Source organism: Zingiber officinale, chromosome 1A (genome assembly GCF_018446385.1).
Source record: "Zingiber officinale cultivar Zhangliang chromosome 1A, Zo_v1.1, whole genome shotgun sequence".
In the NCBI taxonomy this organism is placed as follows: Eukaryota; Viridiplantae; Streptophyta; class Magnoliopsida; order Zingiberales; family Zingiberaceae; genus Zingiber; species Zingiber officinale.
The window spans coordinates 192,204,629-192,220,589 of NC_055987.1; the positions used below are offsets into that span (position 1 = coordinate 192,204,629).

General features: G+C 31.7%; 1 protein-coding gene, 1 long non-coding RNA gene and 2 other non-coding genes across 6 annotated transcripts; all 4 read right to left on the minus strand.

The window, feature by feature from the left end:
* Positions 1 to 286: 286 nt before the first annotated feature.
* LOC122038933 lies at positions 287 to 3,576 on the minus strand. Of its 2 annotated transcripts, XR_006127969.1 has the most exons (3): positions 3,453 to 3,576; positions 2,094 to 2,345; positions 287 to 559 (listed from the first exon to the last, which is right to left on the minus strand). It is a non-coding gene; the product is annotated as an uncharacterized LOC122038933 (long non-coding RNA). The 2 variants fall into 2 exon arrangements; XR_006127968.1 differs by having other exon boundaries at positions 287 to 2,345.
* Positions 3,577 to 4,418: 842 nt separating this feature from the next.
* Positions 4,419 to 6,545, minus strand: LOC122013885. 2 transcript variants are annotated; one of them, XM_042570106.1, is made up of 4 exons: positions 6,350 to 6,545; positions 5,583 to 5,761; positions 4,976 to 5,039; positions 4,419 to 4,889 (listed from the first exon to the last, which is right to left on the minus strand). In XM_042570106.1, exons 2-4 carry the CDS (start codon positions 5,747 to 5,749, stop codon positions 4,653 to 4,655), a joined length of 468 nt encoding a protein of 155 aa, XP_042426040.1. In that variant the 5' UTR covers positions 5,750 to 5,761; positions 6,350 to 6,545; the 3' UTR covers positions 4,419 to 4,652. The 2 variants fall into 2 exon arrangements, with proteins under 2 accessions (XP_042426040.1, XP_042426034.1); XM_042570100.1 differs by having other exon boundaries at positions 6,345 to 6,545.
* A 449-nt stretch (positions 6,546 to 6,994) lies between these two features.
* On the minus strand, positions 6,995 to 7,075 carry TRNAL-AAG. Its single transcript has one exon. It is a non-coding gene; the product is annotated as a tRNA-Leu (tRNA).
* An 8,468-nt stretch (positions 7,076 to 15,543) lies between these two features.
* On the minus strand, positions 15,544 to 15,624 carry TRNAL-AAG. Its single transcript has one exon. It is a non-coding gene; the product is annotated as a tRNA-Leu (tRNA).
* Positions 15,625 to 15,961: the final 337 nt, after the last annotated feature.

Consider the following 15,961-nt stretch of genomic DNA (forward strand, 5'->3'; position numbering starts at 1 on the left):
AACAATTATACCAAACAAATACTTACTGAAAATAAAATTTAAATTGTAATTCGAGATTTTTTTTTACAATTTACCTTAATTCTTCACTTTTATTTAAATATTTTACCATTATTAAACTAACGTTTTATATACTAAAACATCTTAATTTTTAAAATAAAATTTATTTAACTTAAAAAAATCTCTAAATCTTAAATTTAAGACAACCCAACCCTAAACCAACTCAAAAACTCCCATCCAAACTTGGTGACATCCTTAATTCTGGAGAACATACAGTTTGACATTAAAATTGTATCAAATTTCTGCAACTTTATTTTGTTATAATTCATACAATTAAAACAACATACTCAAATTCTCTGAACAAAACGCTTAATCTTACGAACAGTTATCCCTCGATTATTGAAGAAAGAAATAGTCGAAGCTGCCTTGAAACATCAAAAGGTTTCTTTCTGATCTTAAAAGAGCTACGTTCTGGAGCACTTCAGGATGCAGAATTTAGAAGATAAGTGCCCGATCCCCTTTGTATTTTGATTCCATAGCTATTTCTTGCAGGGTTCTTGAGCTTTCAGAAAAATTTCATGCAGTGAGTAAACAAAGTTTAGTACATAAATCTAAGACAATAATAGTCCAGAAGACAAGGTTGTGGAAATCACTACTTCACACTGGAACATTATGCTAAAAGAATGTATCTAGCAAAAAAGAGTTGCAAAAAGAAAATTACAAGTTGTATTATCTGAAAAAATTACCAGAAGAAACTAAAAGCTGCAGCAGCATGTGATTATAAAACTAGCCACTCACTGTGATGCAAAAAAAAAAATACTAGCCACTAGCTGGAGAAAATAGGAGGATTCAATGGTCGATTTCAAGACTATTAAATTTCATAACAAGCAACAAATACCAAGACACGAAATAATACATGCTGTTAGATTGTGGAAGACAGAAAAAAATTGTTGTGATCAAATTCGGCATATTAGTAATCATCAATATATGATAATAGAACTTGCATAAAATTATATGCCAAGCCATTGCCATTGCCATTGCCATTGCCATTGAACAAGATCAATTGAAGTGGAATGATTAATACTGCTCAATAATATATGACTAGAAACTTGATATATACAAAATTCAAGAAACATAGGTTGTCCAGAGATATTTAAAAGATGGAGATGAAAAATAAAAATGAATGCCATCTAGTGTACCCTCCATGAAATTGATTGCTTTCAAAGAGGGATAGCGAGAGGCAATGGTTTCTTTAGCTTATGCTATTGTTGTGTGCTGATGAGCCTGTTTCAGATCAACACTTGACCGTCCATAAGCACATTCCTTTTTAATTATCCAAAAAATTAAGAACCATTAGAAACTTTTTTTGCATAAAAAACACGACCAAGAGATTAACAAAAAAAATATTAAAAGTCAAAAATGAAAAGTGACACTAGGAGGAAAAAGAAAAAAAATGACAGGGATCAAAATCAACTTAGCAATGTTGCCAATAACCTTAGTCCATTTTAAATAACTACCACCAGTGCACTTTCAAAATTTATTGCTTTCTTGAAGGGCTAGCAAGTTGTTGTGAGGTTTATGAGTTAATGTGTGCCTATTTTGTATCAACATTTGATCATTCATGAGCAATTAAGCACACAACCATTTCCAAAAAAAAAAAAAATTATTTGGAGTCCATCAAAAAATGCATAAATATTTAATATAAAGTAAACAAAATGAAATAAATTGTTCAAAACATCTTAGTAAGGAAAATGGCAGGGATCAGAATTAACTTAGGTGCTCTTCCAAAAAGGCCTAGGATATGAGCTATGGTTAATTCATCTCACAGTTAGTCATTAAAATGGAATCAATCTCCTAAGCACCACAACAAGATTTAAACCCACCCTATCTGTACAAAATCCAGGAAAAAGTCACAATGATAAGATAAAGTAACACTAAAATGAACACCACCAAGTGTATCTTCTTGAAATTGATTGCTTTTTTTTTTTTGACCCCGCGGGTCATCCGAGTTGGTATGTGGCGGGTGTTGCCACAATGAGGTCGCAGGGTCGATCCTCGGGCAGCTGGGGAATAAATCCCCTATCCCCGTATTATACCTTGTCCGTCACATGCTCGCTCGGATGCTGCGATTTATCTCCCTCGTGATAGACTTGGGTCGAGTACGGCGGGAGCGTTGGGGGGAGCGTTTCGCCTTTTTGCCACAATTGAAATTGATTGCTTTCAAGGAGGGATTATAAGTGGCAGATGGTTTCTTTAGCTTATGATATTGTGTTGTACTGATGTGTCTTTTTCAGATCAGCACTTGACCATCCATAAGGGCACTCTTTTACTTCCCAATGAATAAGTATCTGGAGTATCCAAAAAACAAATACAAAGAACATTAACATGAACATAATGATTAAAAATGAAAAATATTAAATATGAACAACGAATATCTTTGTGAGTTAAAAAAATGGCAGAGATAAAAATTAAATTAACTTAAGCAATATTTCCCAATGACCAGGATTTAGGGTGAACTCCCTTAGAAATTGATTTGTTTCAAAAAGGGTTTTTGAGTGGTAAATCATTTCTTTATTTAATGGTGGTGTTACATTTTTTATGTGCTTGTTTTAGATTTCCCAAAATCCATCATTTTTTTTTTAAAAAATAAAAGGTTACATAAACATCTACCAAAAATAAGAAAACGTGTGTTTGGTACACGCATTTTTCATTTTCATTTTCTGAAAAACACGCGTTTTCTAGAAAAACAGAGAATGACAACTTAAAACGCATTTTCTGAAAAACGCACATTTTTATTCTCTATTTTTCTAAAAAACGTTATCTATTTTTTTAGAAAACAAACACGAAAAACACAAACCAAATATCATTTTTCAAAAAAGCATGTGTTTTTCAGAAAATGAAAATGAAAAACGGGCGTACCAAATGCACCCTAACCTTCTCCAATCAATCAGGATCAACTTAATTCTACTCACATTACAAAATTAAAATTTAAAAAAAAAACAAGAGCCATAAACTCAAGTTAAAATGAATGCCACCAAGTGTAATCTCCTTGAAATTGATTGCTTTCAAGGAGGGATTGTGAGTGGCAATGGTTCCTTTTGCTTATGATTGTGTTATGTGCTGATGTGCAAGTTCGGATCAGCATCTGACCGTCCATAAGCGCATTGGCATTTAACATTAACTCCTCAATTCAAATCCATTAAAGAAATCTTACATAAAAGATCATAAACAAAAAATCAAATAAACCTCAAGTATCCTAGCATCAAAAAGAAAAAGAAAAAAAAAACTGCCTGGAATCAGATCAACCCATCAAGTTATATCTCTAGCAGAAGAATATACCGATCACACATCGAAATACTGTAAAATAATAATCTCATAAAACCGCATCATATCCTCCATGAAACACCCTCGAGACCAAGAAACAAGACGAGAATAATAGTAGAGAATAGCATTACCACCGTAATCTCAAAGCCGAAGATTTTTGCGGCCGCCGAAACTGCAGGTTGGTTTCTGCTTTTGAGCGAAGTGTATGGAGGACGGAGCAATGACTATTTATAGGGAAGGCGAGCGGAAGGAGATGACGGCTAGATTAGGGCAACAGAACGGACACAGCATACGTATACAGTGTGGACGTAATCCAACGGCCAAGATGAGTTCTTCGTCTCACGTTGCCCCCTAAAGTTTACATTATTTAGCATGATCTAAGTTTGACACCCACCAAACAATCACAAATCTTTTCAAAACTTTTATAATTTCATCCTTAATATTCACATAAGCATTACATTTGACCAAGAGAAATATTGACAAGTATATTTAAAATGGTTATACTTTAAAAATATTATCATTAGATATTTAAATTTAGAAGAAAAATAAAATGAAAAAAAATCAACAGAATAGTATACAACAACCGCCAAGGACAAAATAATGGTCTAAATTTAGAATAAACTTTAAGGCAATCAATTCAGGTGAAAAAAATACGTTTTACTTTAAATACAATAGATTAATAGTAAAGTTATTGAAAAGTTTGTTTTTATAATCAAATATAAGAATCACTATTATTCCATATAAAAAAAATTCCACGCAATAAAGTCACGATGAAGTAAATTTTTCCTATTTTATATATTTTTCTAAGTTCACCGTTTCAAAACAAGATCTTGCAGCAAAATCCATCAAGCTTCTCTCACAATCCTTGTACAGATTTGGACAGTTTCTAATTCAGAAGGAGACCCATGGCTAAAACTGTCACTTAAGTCCTTTTTATTTATTGATTGACTTGCGATCATCCAAGACATTTCCACAAAACCACATTGTGTAACCAATAGATTACGTGCAGATAGACATAAAGGAAAGTTCACTTGTTCAGGTCGGCAAGCAAAGCAAATAATAACATGAATAAAGTCGTCATCAATCAATTTCAAGCATGATACAACAAGCAGCTAGCTGCCCTCTGAATAAGATTATATTATGGAAACATGCTTTTTACATATTTACATCATTCACAAACAATTGGAGAAGTTTCAGGTGGATCTATGTTTGAACTATAACCTTGGATCACACGCTCAATGTATGATAATTCTGAGGATATGAAGATGGGGGAGGGGAAAATTGTGTACACTGGTAGTAGGAAAGCTACGGTGAAGACCAACTATAGATCATTACAGAGCGGAAACCACAAGACCAGAAACAGAACTAGTGCCTGGTTTTTTGTCAAACGACGAACTGCATGATCGGGGGCTTTGTTCTACTCTAGCTTGAGTCCTTGATTCATGGATTGTTGTTGGACTAAATCCAATGTTTTCTTTAGTAAAGAAAGCATCCCACACCACAGGATTAGTGGTTCTTAGAGGCGGCGAGCCGCAGAAAAAATCAGTTTGATTGTCTCCAGTTTCATCCTGAATAAATCAATCAATTTTGTTATGAGTAACTGTAGTTGGAAGAATGCATTGGGAAGAGAAAGAAAGGGAGGTAGATAGCATACCTTATCAAAAAATGTATCGAAGAAATCAAGGTTGTTATGGTCTCCTTGCTGAACAGGTAAAACACTGTGAAAGTAAGGCAGAATAATTATAAGCCATAGTTTCCATGGAAATTAAATAAGAACTACAAACATAACATTCAATGTAGTTACATATATTGTGCAAAAAAATATATATATATAGATCGCCTACCATTACAACAAAGAAGTGGTTATTCGCAGTGGTTATACGCATTAGTAGAAAGGATTCCCATGATAGTTGATGCTGCATAGTCTAATATCGTTTGATGCTCTAGAGATGTGCAGTCATCTGTCAGATTTTGTGCTTAAATATTTGCCAATCTCATCCATTTATAAATGGAAGTCTCATCAAGAGACACTACTAACAAACACAGAATAGAACTAGTCTATCTTCACCTGCATAACCTATTACCAATGATACCACGACAAAGAAGCATGGCCATCGTAGGTAAAACTCGTCCTCAGTTCAAAGTTATGACAAGCATGAGAACCATCAAGAATGACAGAATTATAGAAATGATTATTGCTTAAGAAAATAATGAAATGATCTTCATGCAAAAAATAACATATGCAGCAATCTTTAACTCACCACTTCGTCATGGAAGGCAAACTGCCTACGCAATCTAACATGGTAGGTACTTTCACTGCTCGATGAGGTTGAGGATAGATAACTTCTACTCTTGGAACTCTTGCATCAGGCAAGAATTCAGTAAACAACTGCCCAATCCCAGAGAGTCTGAGTGGCTGACTCTCCATCTTGTTTGCCTCCTGCAAGACATACAAAATACATTTGATTAGCCTTTCAAGTAGCTGAGTTGGGAGAACAAAGCATGAAGTAACAAGTCAGATATCAAGATAATGAAAGCATATGCCAAGAGAACAACAGTGCTCAGCAAGATCTGTTCTTGAAACAATAGAATCAGCAATAATGCCATCTGAATATAAAGAAAATTTTCACTTTTTTGTGAAAATGCATACAAATTTTGAAGGGAAAAAAATAGTCATTCCCCTGGTTTATGGTATCAGGGAACGCCCCTCCACTGTAATCTGAACGAGTATTTACCACTGAATTGCTTATAAGGAGGTTGGATAATTATGACGACAATTGACAAGATGGGCGGAATAATTTCAACCGCAGTTTTCCAAACAGCAAGAAGACGGAGAATACACAAATTCTGGGACAATATAAATATATTTTTTCAACCTGAGAACGAGGGAGATAAACACGAAGATCCCCATTGTGCGGTCCGAAAAAACAACACTAATTTTAACAGATAAACAACAACGACGGCAACAACAACACGATATCAGGAAGAAGCGACAGTCAGCGGCGAAGGGGGTCAACTCTCACCTAACCTGGCGATTAACCGTCTCGATCTGTGACGAACTGGGCCAGATTCAGGCGGCTCGCGATCGTATTCTAGGTACTGGCCCCAGCAAAAGGAGAAGGGACACGGGAGCGTCAGCGATCGGCGGAAGCGGCAGACACGGGGAGAGGAGAGAGGGATTTGCGGTGGCGGCGTCGCCCACGCTACCGCCTTCCTTCTCCTCAAGGCAGCGGGCACGGTCATCGCGTCCCTATATTTATTGTTCAGCCGAGTTTTTTTTTTTAAAAAAAATAAGTAATTGGTTATTTCAACTTCCAAACCGGACCGGCTCAACTGTGAATCTCCCTGCGGGTTTACCTGCTTCCAGGTACACACAGCCCACGGGTAGACCCTATCATAGTTCGAAACCGACCATTCGAAATCGCCGGTTCGACGTCCAAACCGATCCGGCTCAATTGTAAATCTTTCCACGGGTTTATGTGCTTCTAGGTATAGCACAGGGTCCATCGATAGATCCGACCACTGTTTAAAACTGGTCCGGCTCAAATCTTCTCATTTTTAAATCGCACGGGTACGGACTTGAAAACGGATCAACGGTAATCAATTCGTTATTGAGATAGTAAACAACCGTAGCCAAGCATGCGTTTTTTAAAAAGTGATAATAAAATATTATTGTTGAGAGTGGGATTTGAACCCACGCCCTTTCGGACCAGAACCTTAATCTGGCGCCTTAGACCAACTCGGCCATCTCAACTGATGAACAATTGTTTGAACATTTTATAAATGATATATATAAAAACGAGAAAAATATATCAATCAACATTTAGATAGTTATTTTGTTAAAACTCTCCTTACAAATCTTCTAACTGAATACAAACCTATAATTTACAATAATTATATTAAAATATAAACTAAAAAAATATTAAATAATTTATTATCATATTGTAACACAAATTATTAGGCAAATCAACACCTAAAAAATAAATTTAATTATATGATATAGAAAAAATATATAATAAGTTTTGAAAAATCATTTTCATTTCTCTCTCGCTTAAATTGAATCTGGACCATTTCGATAGATTCAATTTTTGGCTCAACTGAAATTGTCAGTGTCATTAGTGGCGCACAGTATACCTGCATCATAACATTGGCGAGCGTGTTCACCTCCGGTTATCGAGCCCTAACTACTATTCAGAAAACGACACGAAAATTCATTCATTCACAGTCTTTCCAAATATTCTTTTGCTAGAATTTAGAATTATAGCGGTTAGAAGTTATAACTAAAGCACAGTTTAATTTTAGGATAATAGTAAATAGCTACAATCTGATCAATTAAAATATATTTTATAAATTATTATTAAAAATATTTTAATAATATAATCTCTATATATTAATTGTATGCAGTGGTAGAGCAGGACTTATACTCTATCCAGGCTAAAACATTTTAACGAAAAATAAAATTTTATATATGCATTATACATGAACAAATAATTATTAGAAACTAATATGTAGTAAAAAAATTTATAATTAATGTATTTTGTGAAGGAAATTTGATTTCATCACTAAATTTAGTTGTGAAATTTAATATTCGTTGCTTAGCGATGAAATTTAATATCCGTCATTAATTTTCTTAATAGTTTTTAAAAAACAAATATTAAGAAAAACATGTAATATTTTCCCACAAAAATGTTTTAGAAACTAATTTTTACAAGATCAATAGGACAACTATAACTTGTATCTATTACTTTAACCCAAATCCATACAAACACTCATTGTCTCATTCATCAACTAGATAGAAAAATGATAGATACTAAAAATATAACATAATGTAAATTATTAAAAGATTTATAGAAGTCTAAGTTTGAGTAGAATCACAAAACTTATAGACCAGACAAGCACATCAAATAGGTAACTAAAATTTTGAGTTGAAATCACATCAAATTATAGACAAAAGGTAACTATAAAAGCAAGTTGGTAACTCTGGAGTTGATCCTTGGGTCATTGCGGTAATGATACTATGAGTTACATCAACAGTGATGACCTCGAAGTATTTGTAGGCTACATCAACAATGATAACCTTGAAGTATTTGTAGGTTGAATCCTGGAAAATACGAGAGGGCAAGTATAAAATGTAGCGGTATAAAGTTCAATAACATAAAAAGGAAAACTAATCTCATCTCATTAATTCAAAATATTAGGAGTGTAGCAAACACAAACAAATAAGAAGTCTTGAAAGGTTGAGTGGCCAATGAAATATATAGCAGGTAATGGGATAAACATGAAAATGTCTCTAATCAATCAACTACTTGAATTGTGCTCCAGTTGAAGAACTTTCACACCATTAACTTCTTAAATAAAAATAGAAAAAAAATAATTAGCACAGATAACTCACAAAGTACAAAAATTATTTTATGATCCATATATACATACACATTATCGAAGTTGTGCTCTACGATTCTTCAAAGTATAATATTCATCAATGATAGAATCTGATCAATACTTGAAGCAAACTCTCTTTCAATGTAGATAATCATAGAATCTGTTAGAAAATCCTCTCCCATTCTATTACGAATAACTATTTTAACATGCTTCATAGCTGAAAATGCACGCTTTGTAGTTGTCGTAGAAACAGCCAAAGTTAAAATTAGACGAATCAACTTGTCGATCAAATTATAGTACTGTAATTTTTTTTTGTTTCAAATAACCCTTGACACAATTCTGAGATAGTGGACATTTTTTGAAAATTTTCATGGCAAACCACATCGAGCTCATAATGTTGTAGCTGACACCTCAAATTATGCATTTCCTGTTAAGTGAAGTTTTCAAGATAATACTTCTCAGCGAGAGTACAAATCTTATCAATGTTGAATCAATTAAAATTATCTTTTGGATCCAAAGCAGAGCTAAGCATAAGAAGTTCTACTGTCACATCATTGAATCTAGAGTTTAACTCTTCCAATTGAAAATTTATTGCAACATTAAATATATCATAATGAAAGTGATGCTCAACTGTAATGACATCCTTTTGCTGGCATGAACGACTAGAATGCTTATAACGAGCACTCATCTCCGGTATGTCAACATATAATCTTGTGCAAAATGATTTGACATATGAAAGAAGAATATCAAAATCATCATTTCTCAATGTTAGAAGAAGTGCTTTAGTTGTAGAGACCAAATCAATTGCATTTACGATATCAAGAGATTTTTGTTGTAAGGCACGACAAAGTAAACCTATGATCGCCATAATTTCATGCATCAAATGCAAAATAAAAATAAAATCAAAAGATTTCATCACTATTAAGGAACCACCAGCTTCCCCACGCATCGAAGTAGAGGAACTATCAGTGATAATATTTTCAAACACATTAAGAGTTGCATTATACTTATCTATTAAGTCGCAAATAGAGTCAAAATGAGAGCTCCAACGAGTAGTTTCTACTCGATGTAAAGTGCCAATCTGATTAGCTCCTTGTCTAGTCTCGCATTCACTAGCAACAACAGAACATGCAATTTCATTAACTTGAGCATATTGTAACTCGGCATTACGTTTGGATGAAGATGTAACAAGATTAACAATAGTTGTCATATTTGAAAAGAAAAGTCATATAGAGATCTCATTTTCAGCAGTTGCAACTAACGCTAGCTGGAGTCGATGGATAAAACAATGTACATAATATGCATAGGGGCAATCTTTAAGAAATAAAGCTTGCAATCCATTAAAAGCATCACACATGTTGCTAACACCATCATACCCTTGACCCCTGCATATTGTGTATTTCTAGATTATATTTGGTGAGGACATCACATATTTCTTTCTTAAGTGTTGCAACTGTGGTGTCATGAACATGTACAATTTGGAAAAAATGCTCCCGCAAAAAAACCATGAGTATCAACAAATCTAAAAATTATAGTCATATGTTCTTTGTTAGATATATCCTTCGCTTCATCCACCTTCATCACGAATTTTGTTTCTGACTCTATTACTAATAATATGCAAGATTCCTTTTTTTTTAACTTCTGGTGAGGTATATTTTGCATTTCTCGGTGCTTTCTCTAAGATTACATCGCCAATACTAGCATTCCATTTTCCCAAAAGTTTTAGCATCTCAATGAAATTATCACAATTTTGGGAAGCTGAAGATTCATCAAGACCTCTCAATCCACATGCTTGCAAACTAAGCCAACGGACGCTCTCAATTGTTGCCGCAAGTCTTAATCGATTCGTTTGAATCTGTTCAGAAAATTCTTGATTCATAACTTTATCTATATGTCGAGTTACATTCATCACATCAATAACAGATTTTGCAGATTTATTATGCACTGAGTTATAACTTCCCATATGAGACAAAAAGGCACAATTATCTCCCTCATTAACACGCTTTCAACTTTTAAACCCTTCAATTGTAAATGCAGATTATTGTGCATCACTTAATTCAAAAAGATAGCATGAAAAACAAAATACTGCATCCTTTGAAGGAGAGTACTCTAACCATGGAAAATTTTTAAACTATGTATATTGAAATCAATGATGTTGCTTTCCTGATTCAGACAGTGGGTACTTCTAAAATTTAGGTTGATATGGCCCTATTTTGATATAAGCTTGTCTAATTTCATCACAATGATTAATAGGATGTCTCAACATGGAAATACGTAATCTAGAATCTCGTTCAAGTGAAGTTTCTTCAAACTCAACTCTTTGAGATTTAGGAGGTTCGAACTCTTCGTTAGAAATTGATGTATTAGTCTTGGTCCTCTCGGAGGATGAAGAATTATCAATTATTGGCTTAAAGAATGATAGAATATTATTTTTCCCCTTTTCTCTCTTGATTTGACATTAAAATAGCCTAGGACAAACACATTTTGACATGATAAAATCTTATGAATTTTAAATAATGATTTCTAATACAATTTCTAATATAAATCTCACTTTCTCTTACATAGATTCAATATGGGTAAATTTGCATGCACTCCCCATTGATAAACTCAACTTTGCATGCAGTCCCCATCCATGAAAAACTTCCTTTTCACTCTCCATTCAAACATATTTACCTAATTGCCATGATATTTTTAGGTACAAAAAGTCCAAAAATCAGTATAAATCCTCTTAAATTCAGTATATTAAATTAGAATCAAGTATATTTTCTATTAAATTGAGTACGATTCTTTTTTTCACCTCAAAATATACTTGTTTTAGTTTAATGTGCTGAATTTAATAGAAAATATACTCGATTTTTAATATAAAGTACTAATTTTAAGAAGAATTATACTCATTTTCGGACTTTTTGTACTCAATTTTTGACTTTTTGTACCTAAAAAATATGGGTTAATTTCAATAGAAAATATACTCGATCCTAGTATAGAGTACTAGATTATAGTGTAAAGTGTTGAATTTAACAAGAATTATACTTATTTTTAGACTTTTTATACCTAAAAAATAAGAGGGACAATTTTGATAGAAAATATACTCGATTTTTAATATAAAGTACTGACTTTAAGAAGAATTATACTCATTTTCATACTTTTTGTACTCAATTTTGAACTTTTTGTACCTAAAAAATCTGAGGGGCAATTTAGGTATCAATATTTGCATGAGGGAGTTGAAACAAGTAATACTTTGCATACAGGGAGTGGAAACAAAGTTTTTTAGGCATGGGGATTGCATGCAAAGTTATGATTACCATTGGAGATTTTTCTCTAATTTACCGCAATATATAGCTAAAAATTCAACATTATTTAAAGTAAAAAACATTTAAGAAATCAATTAGTTTAAATTCTATATAAGAAAAAGATTAATAAAAAGAAGTAGAAATATGTTGTCCCTTTCTGCTAAGTGTAACTACATATTAAAAATTAAAACTTGGTCGTATATCTAGTAAAAGAATCTTTAATTAATTTCAACATTGTATTAAAAACTTTGATTAAGCATTTAATCATGCATATGTATGCATTTCATTACTATTATTTTTTGCCATTGTAGGTAGTAAATAATTAATAGAATAAAAATTAAAAAGTGAAAAAAAGCAAACAAATAAAAGCAAACAGTTTTGTGTTTGTTGTAACATTTGAAACTAGTTGTTTGATTCGCTTAAACATTTAACTGTGATGGATTTAGGAATGCATTTTAATCTTATAATTAGGTTATTGATTAGGCATGCATTTCAATTAGATGTGATAAAAAAAAATCTTGGGATCAACTATCAAAGCAAAATATGAGATATTTTAATTGAAGATTAAAATAGAGATAATAGTTATTTATACTTACAGAAGTTGTAGAGAAGTAGTAATCGTGAAGCAATAGCGGAAGAGAAAAGGAGGGATAAGGATCGGTGGAGCAATTGCAATGTCGTATTTGTGCAGCAATCAAGAGAGAGAGAGCAACAAGAATCACGAAGCAAACTAGCAATCATCGAAGAGGAAAAGAGGGATCAATGAAACTCAAAAGAAATTGGAGTCACGGAAGAGCAATCGTGAGAATTGTAAGAGCAATAAGTCGGCGGCAAGAAAGACATGAGGAGAAAAAAGAAATAGACGAAGAGTAGAGGGATTAGGGACATTAATTGCAATTTATTTTTTTTTAAGTTTCCTTTCAAATTTATTTAAAAAATAAAATGTCATATGAAAATAAATTGGGTGGCAAATCTTATTTTGTCCGCCATCTACAACAGGACAAGAGAATTTGGATAGAAATTAAACAGGGCATGAGTTATGAGTTAAAATTAGGCAGGGGCTACTGGACTAAAAACTACACTAATATACAAAATAAGAGATTGAATGACTTTCATTGATTTTTTTTTAATGATAGACTTTTGTGGAGTTGATTGATTTTTATTGAATTGTACAGAATCTTGCGTAGTTGTGAAAAGAATTCTATGGAGTTATATAGAATTTTTTGTAAAACTTTTACCGACATTTATAAACTTTTTCATGAAAACTTGTGGATTTATATGAAAGAAAAATTCGTTTTGTTATTGTAAATATGATAAACATCGCTCCACATTCAATTCACTATTGTATCTCTCCATGTGTTGGCATTTGTTCGTTGTTGTTCTTGAGTATTAGATAATTGATCAAAGTAATCGACACCATGAACTTGTTCTGATAAGGATGATGAAACTTCGTTATTTGATTCAACTATAAATTTATCAGAATGATACTCCTTGCGAAGAAAATTATGAAATCCGGCATAAGTCAAACTTTTTATAATAAAAAGTTTATTTTAAAAAAAGACCACAAACTTTAAAAAAAATTTAAAAAAAATTAAAAAACGGTCAAGTAAAAAAACATAAACTAAAAAAAAAACGGTAAACTAAAAAAAATCATAAACTTTAAAAAAATTATAAAGAAGAAAATATAAACTTTAAAAAAAAAACTTAAACTAAAAAAAACCATAAAGTAAAAAATATAAAAGTAAAAAAAAACATAAACTAAAAAGACGTAAAGTAAAAACTTAAAAAAAAAACCTAAACTAAAAAAGAACATAAATTTGAAAAAAAAACTTAAACTAAAAAAAAAAGAGAAAAGCATAAAATTCAAAAAAAATAATAATAAAGTTAAAAAAAATATGTATAATTAGTTTTGTAACCGTGGGTAACACACCCCTAAAGTAATCTCTATGATAGACTACCAATGTGATCAAGGTGGTGAAGGAATGACATCGAAAATAGTGTTAAATTTGATCAAGGTGGTAAAGATTTTTTGTTGAATATGTGTCAAGTTAGACTGTGTACTATTGTATTGGTAGGCTCTGGACGGAGCTCAAAGAAATAATCAAAATCGAGAAGCGGAAAGAGAAAGGATTTATTCGTAAAAAATTAAAATGATTTGAAGTCTATAGAAATCTCAAGGGTGAGGAGAAGACTTTTTATTTTATATTTAAACTTGTACCAAGTATTTTGGAAAGCTCTCATTGGTTAAAATTTATATCCAATAAATTCAAAAAGAATCCATGAAAATCTATTAAAATTTTGGATACCCAAAGACTTTCATAGAGTTTTAAAAAATCGAGTTTGAATACCACATTAATTTTTAAAACTTTATAAAAATCTAATTTGGATACCATTAGATTTCTATATAATTTATAAAAGTCTAGATTGAATACATCTAGACTTTTAAAATCCCGGACACCTTATTATGTGTCTCCGTTCTTATATGTATGTATTATAATTCAATTCTGACCGATTAAATTTTGACTAAATAGATTTATCATTAATTTTATTGAGAAATATATTTGTTTTTATTTTCTTTTATATAATAAACATCATCAAATAATTAGGGGTGTAATCGAGCCGAGCCGAGCCGAACTCTTGGATGTTTGAGTTTGGCTCGTTTATAATCGAACCGAACTTGAGCTTTATTTAACGAATATATTCATGGCTCACGAACTTATTCGAGTTTTTATCGAGCCTAAACGAACTTAATAAATATAAATTATAAATTTAAATATTCATTAAAAATTAAATTATATATTTTTAAAAAATTATAATATTCTTGTTAAAATTTATAATTTTATTCTAATAAATAAATTTAATATATTTATCTATGTTTTTCATAAGTAGAGTGTAAAATCTATAAATTCAATATCAAAACTATTATTTTTTTTATTTAAAAGTTGATTTATGAGCTTAACGAACATGTTCACGAGCTAACGAGCCGAATATTATGAAGCTTGAGCTTGGTTTGTTTATCTTAACGAGCCTCATTAAACGAGCTCAAACGAGTTTTTATCGAATCGAGCTTCGAATAGCTCACGAGCGGCTTGACTCATTTACACCCCTATAAATAATAGCTCTTTAAGCACCCATTTGGATGCCCCTAAAGTAAATTGTTGAAAAAATTATTTTATTTTTTTTGATAGATTTTTAATATGGCATTATAAAATAAAAAAACTTTTATGGGAATTACGCACAGCCCATCGGTAGATCCGACCACTGTCTTCTTTACAACCGGTCCGGCTCAATTCTTCTCATTTTTAAATCGCAGTGGTATAGACCAAGGTTACAGACTTGAAAATAAATTATTTATTCTTATATATATATATACACAATTTATTAATTATGTCATAATCCACAAAGCGGCCCTAGTGTAATTGGGTATTCAGATAGTAAACGGATCAACGGTAATTAATTGGTTATTGAGAGTAACCAACCGTAGCCAAGCATGAGTTTTTTATTATATTTTAAATTTCTAAAACAGAAAAAAAAATTAATGATTCAATATTCTTGTTGAGAGTGGGATTTGAACCCACGCCCTTTCGGACCAGAACCTTAATCTGGCGCCTTAGACCAACTCGGCCATCTCAACTGATGAACGATGGTCTGAACATTTTATAAATAGATATATTCAAAAAGGAGAAAAATATATCAACCAACATTTACAGTTATTTTGTTAAAACTCTCCTTACAAATCTTCTAACTGAATACAAACCTATAATTTACAATAATTATATTAAAATATAAACTAAAAAAATATTAAAATTACAATTATTATCATATTGTAACACAAATTATTAGGCAAATCAACTCCTAAAAAATAAATTTAATTATATGATATAGAAAATATATAATAAGTTTTGAAAAATCATTTTCATTTCTCTCACTTAAATTGGATCTGGATCATTTCTAAAGATTCACTTATTGGC

Excerpts from the sequence above, each read along its gene's own strand:
- LOC122013885 (XM_042570106.1), bottom strand. The coding sequence starts at position 5,749 with ATGGAGAGTCAGCCACTCAGACTCTCTGGGATTGGGCAGTTGTTTACT. Across the intron at positions 5,040-5,582 it reads TTGCCTTCCATGACGAAGTG|TGTTTTACCTGTTCAGCAAG; the intron begins GTGAGTTAAAGA and ends TTACTTTCACAG. Across the intron at positions 4,890-4,975 it reads TCGATACATTTTTTGATAAG|GATGAAACTGGAGACAATCA; the intron begins GTATGCTATCTA and ends TGATTTATTCAG.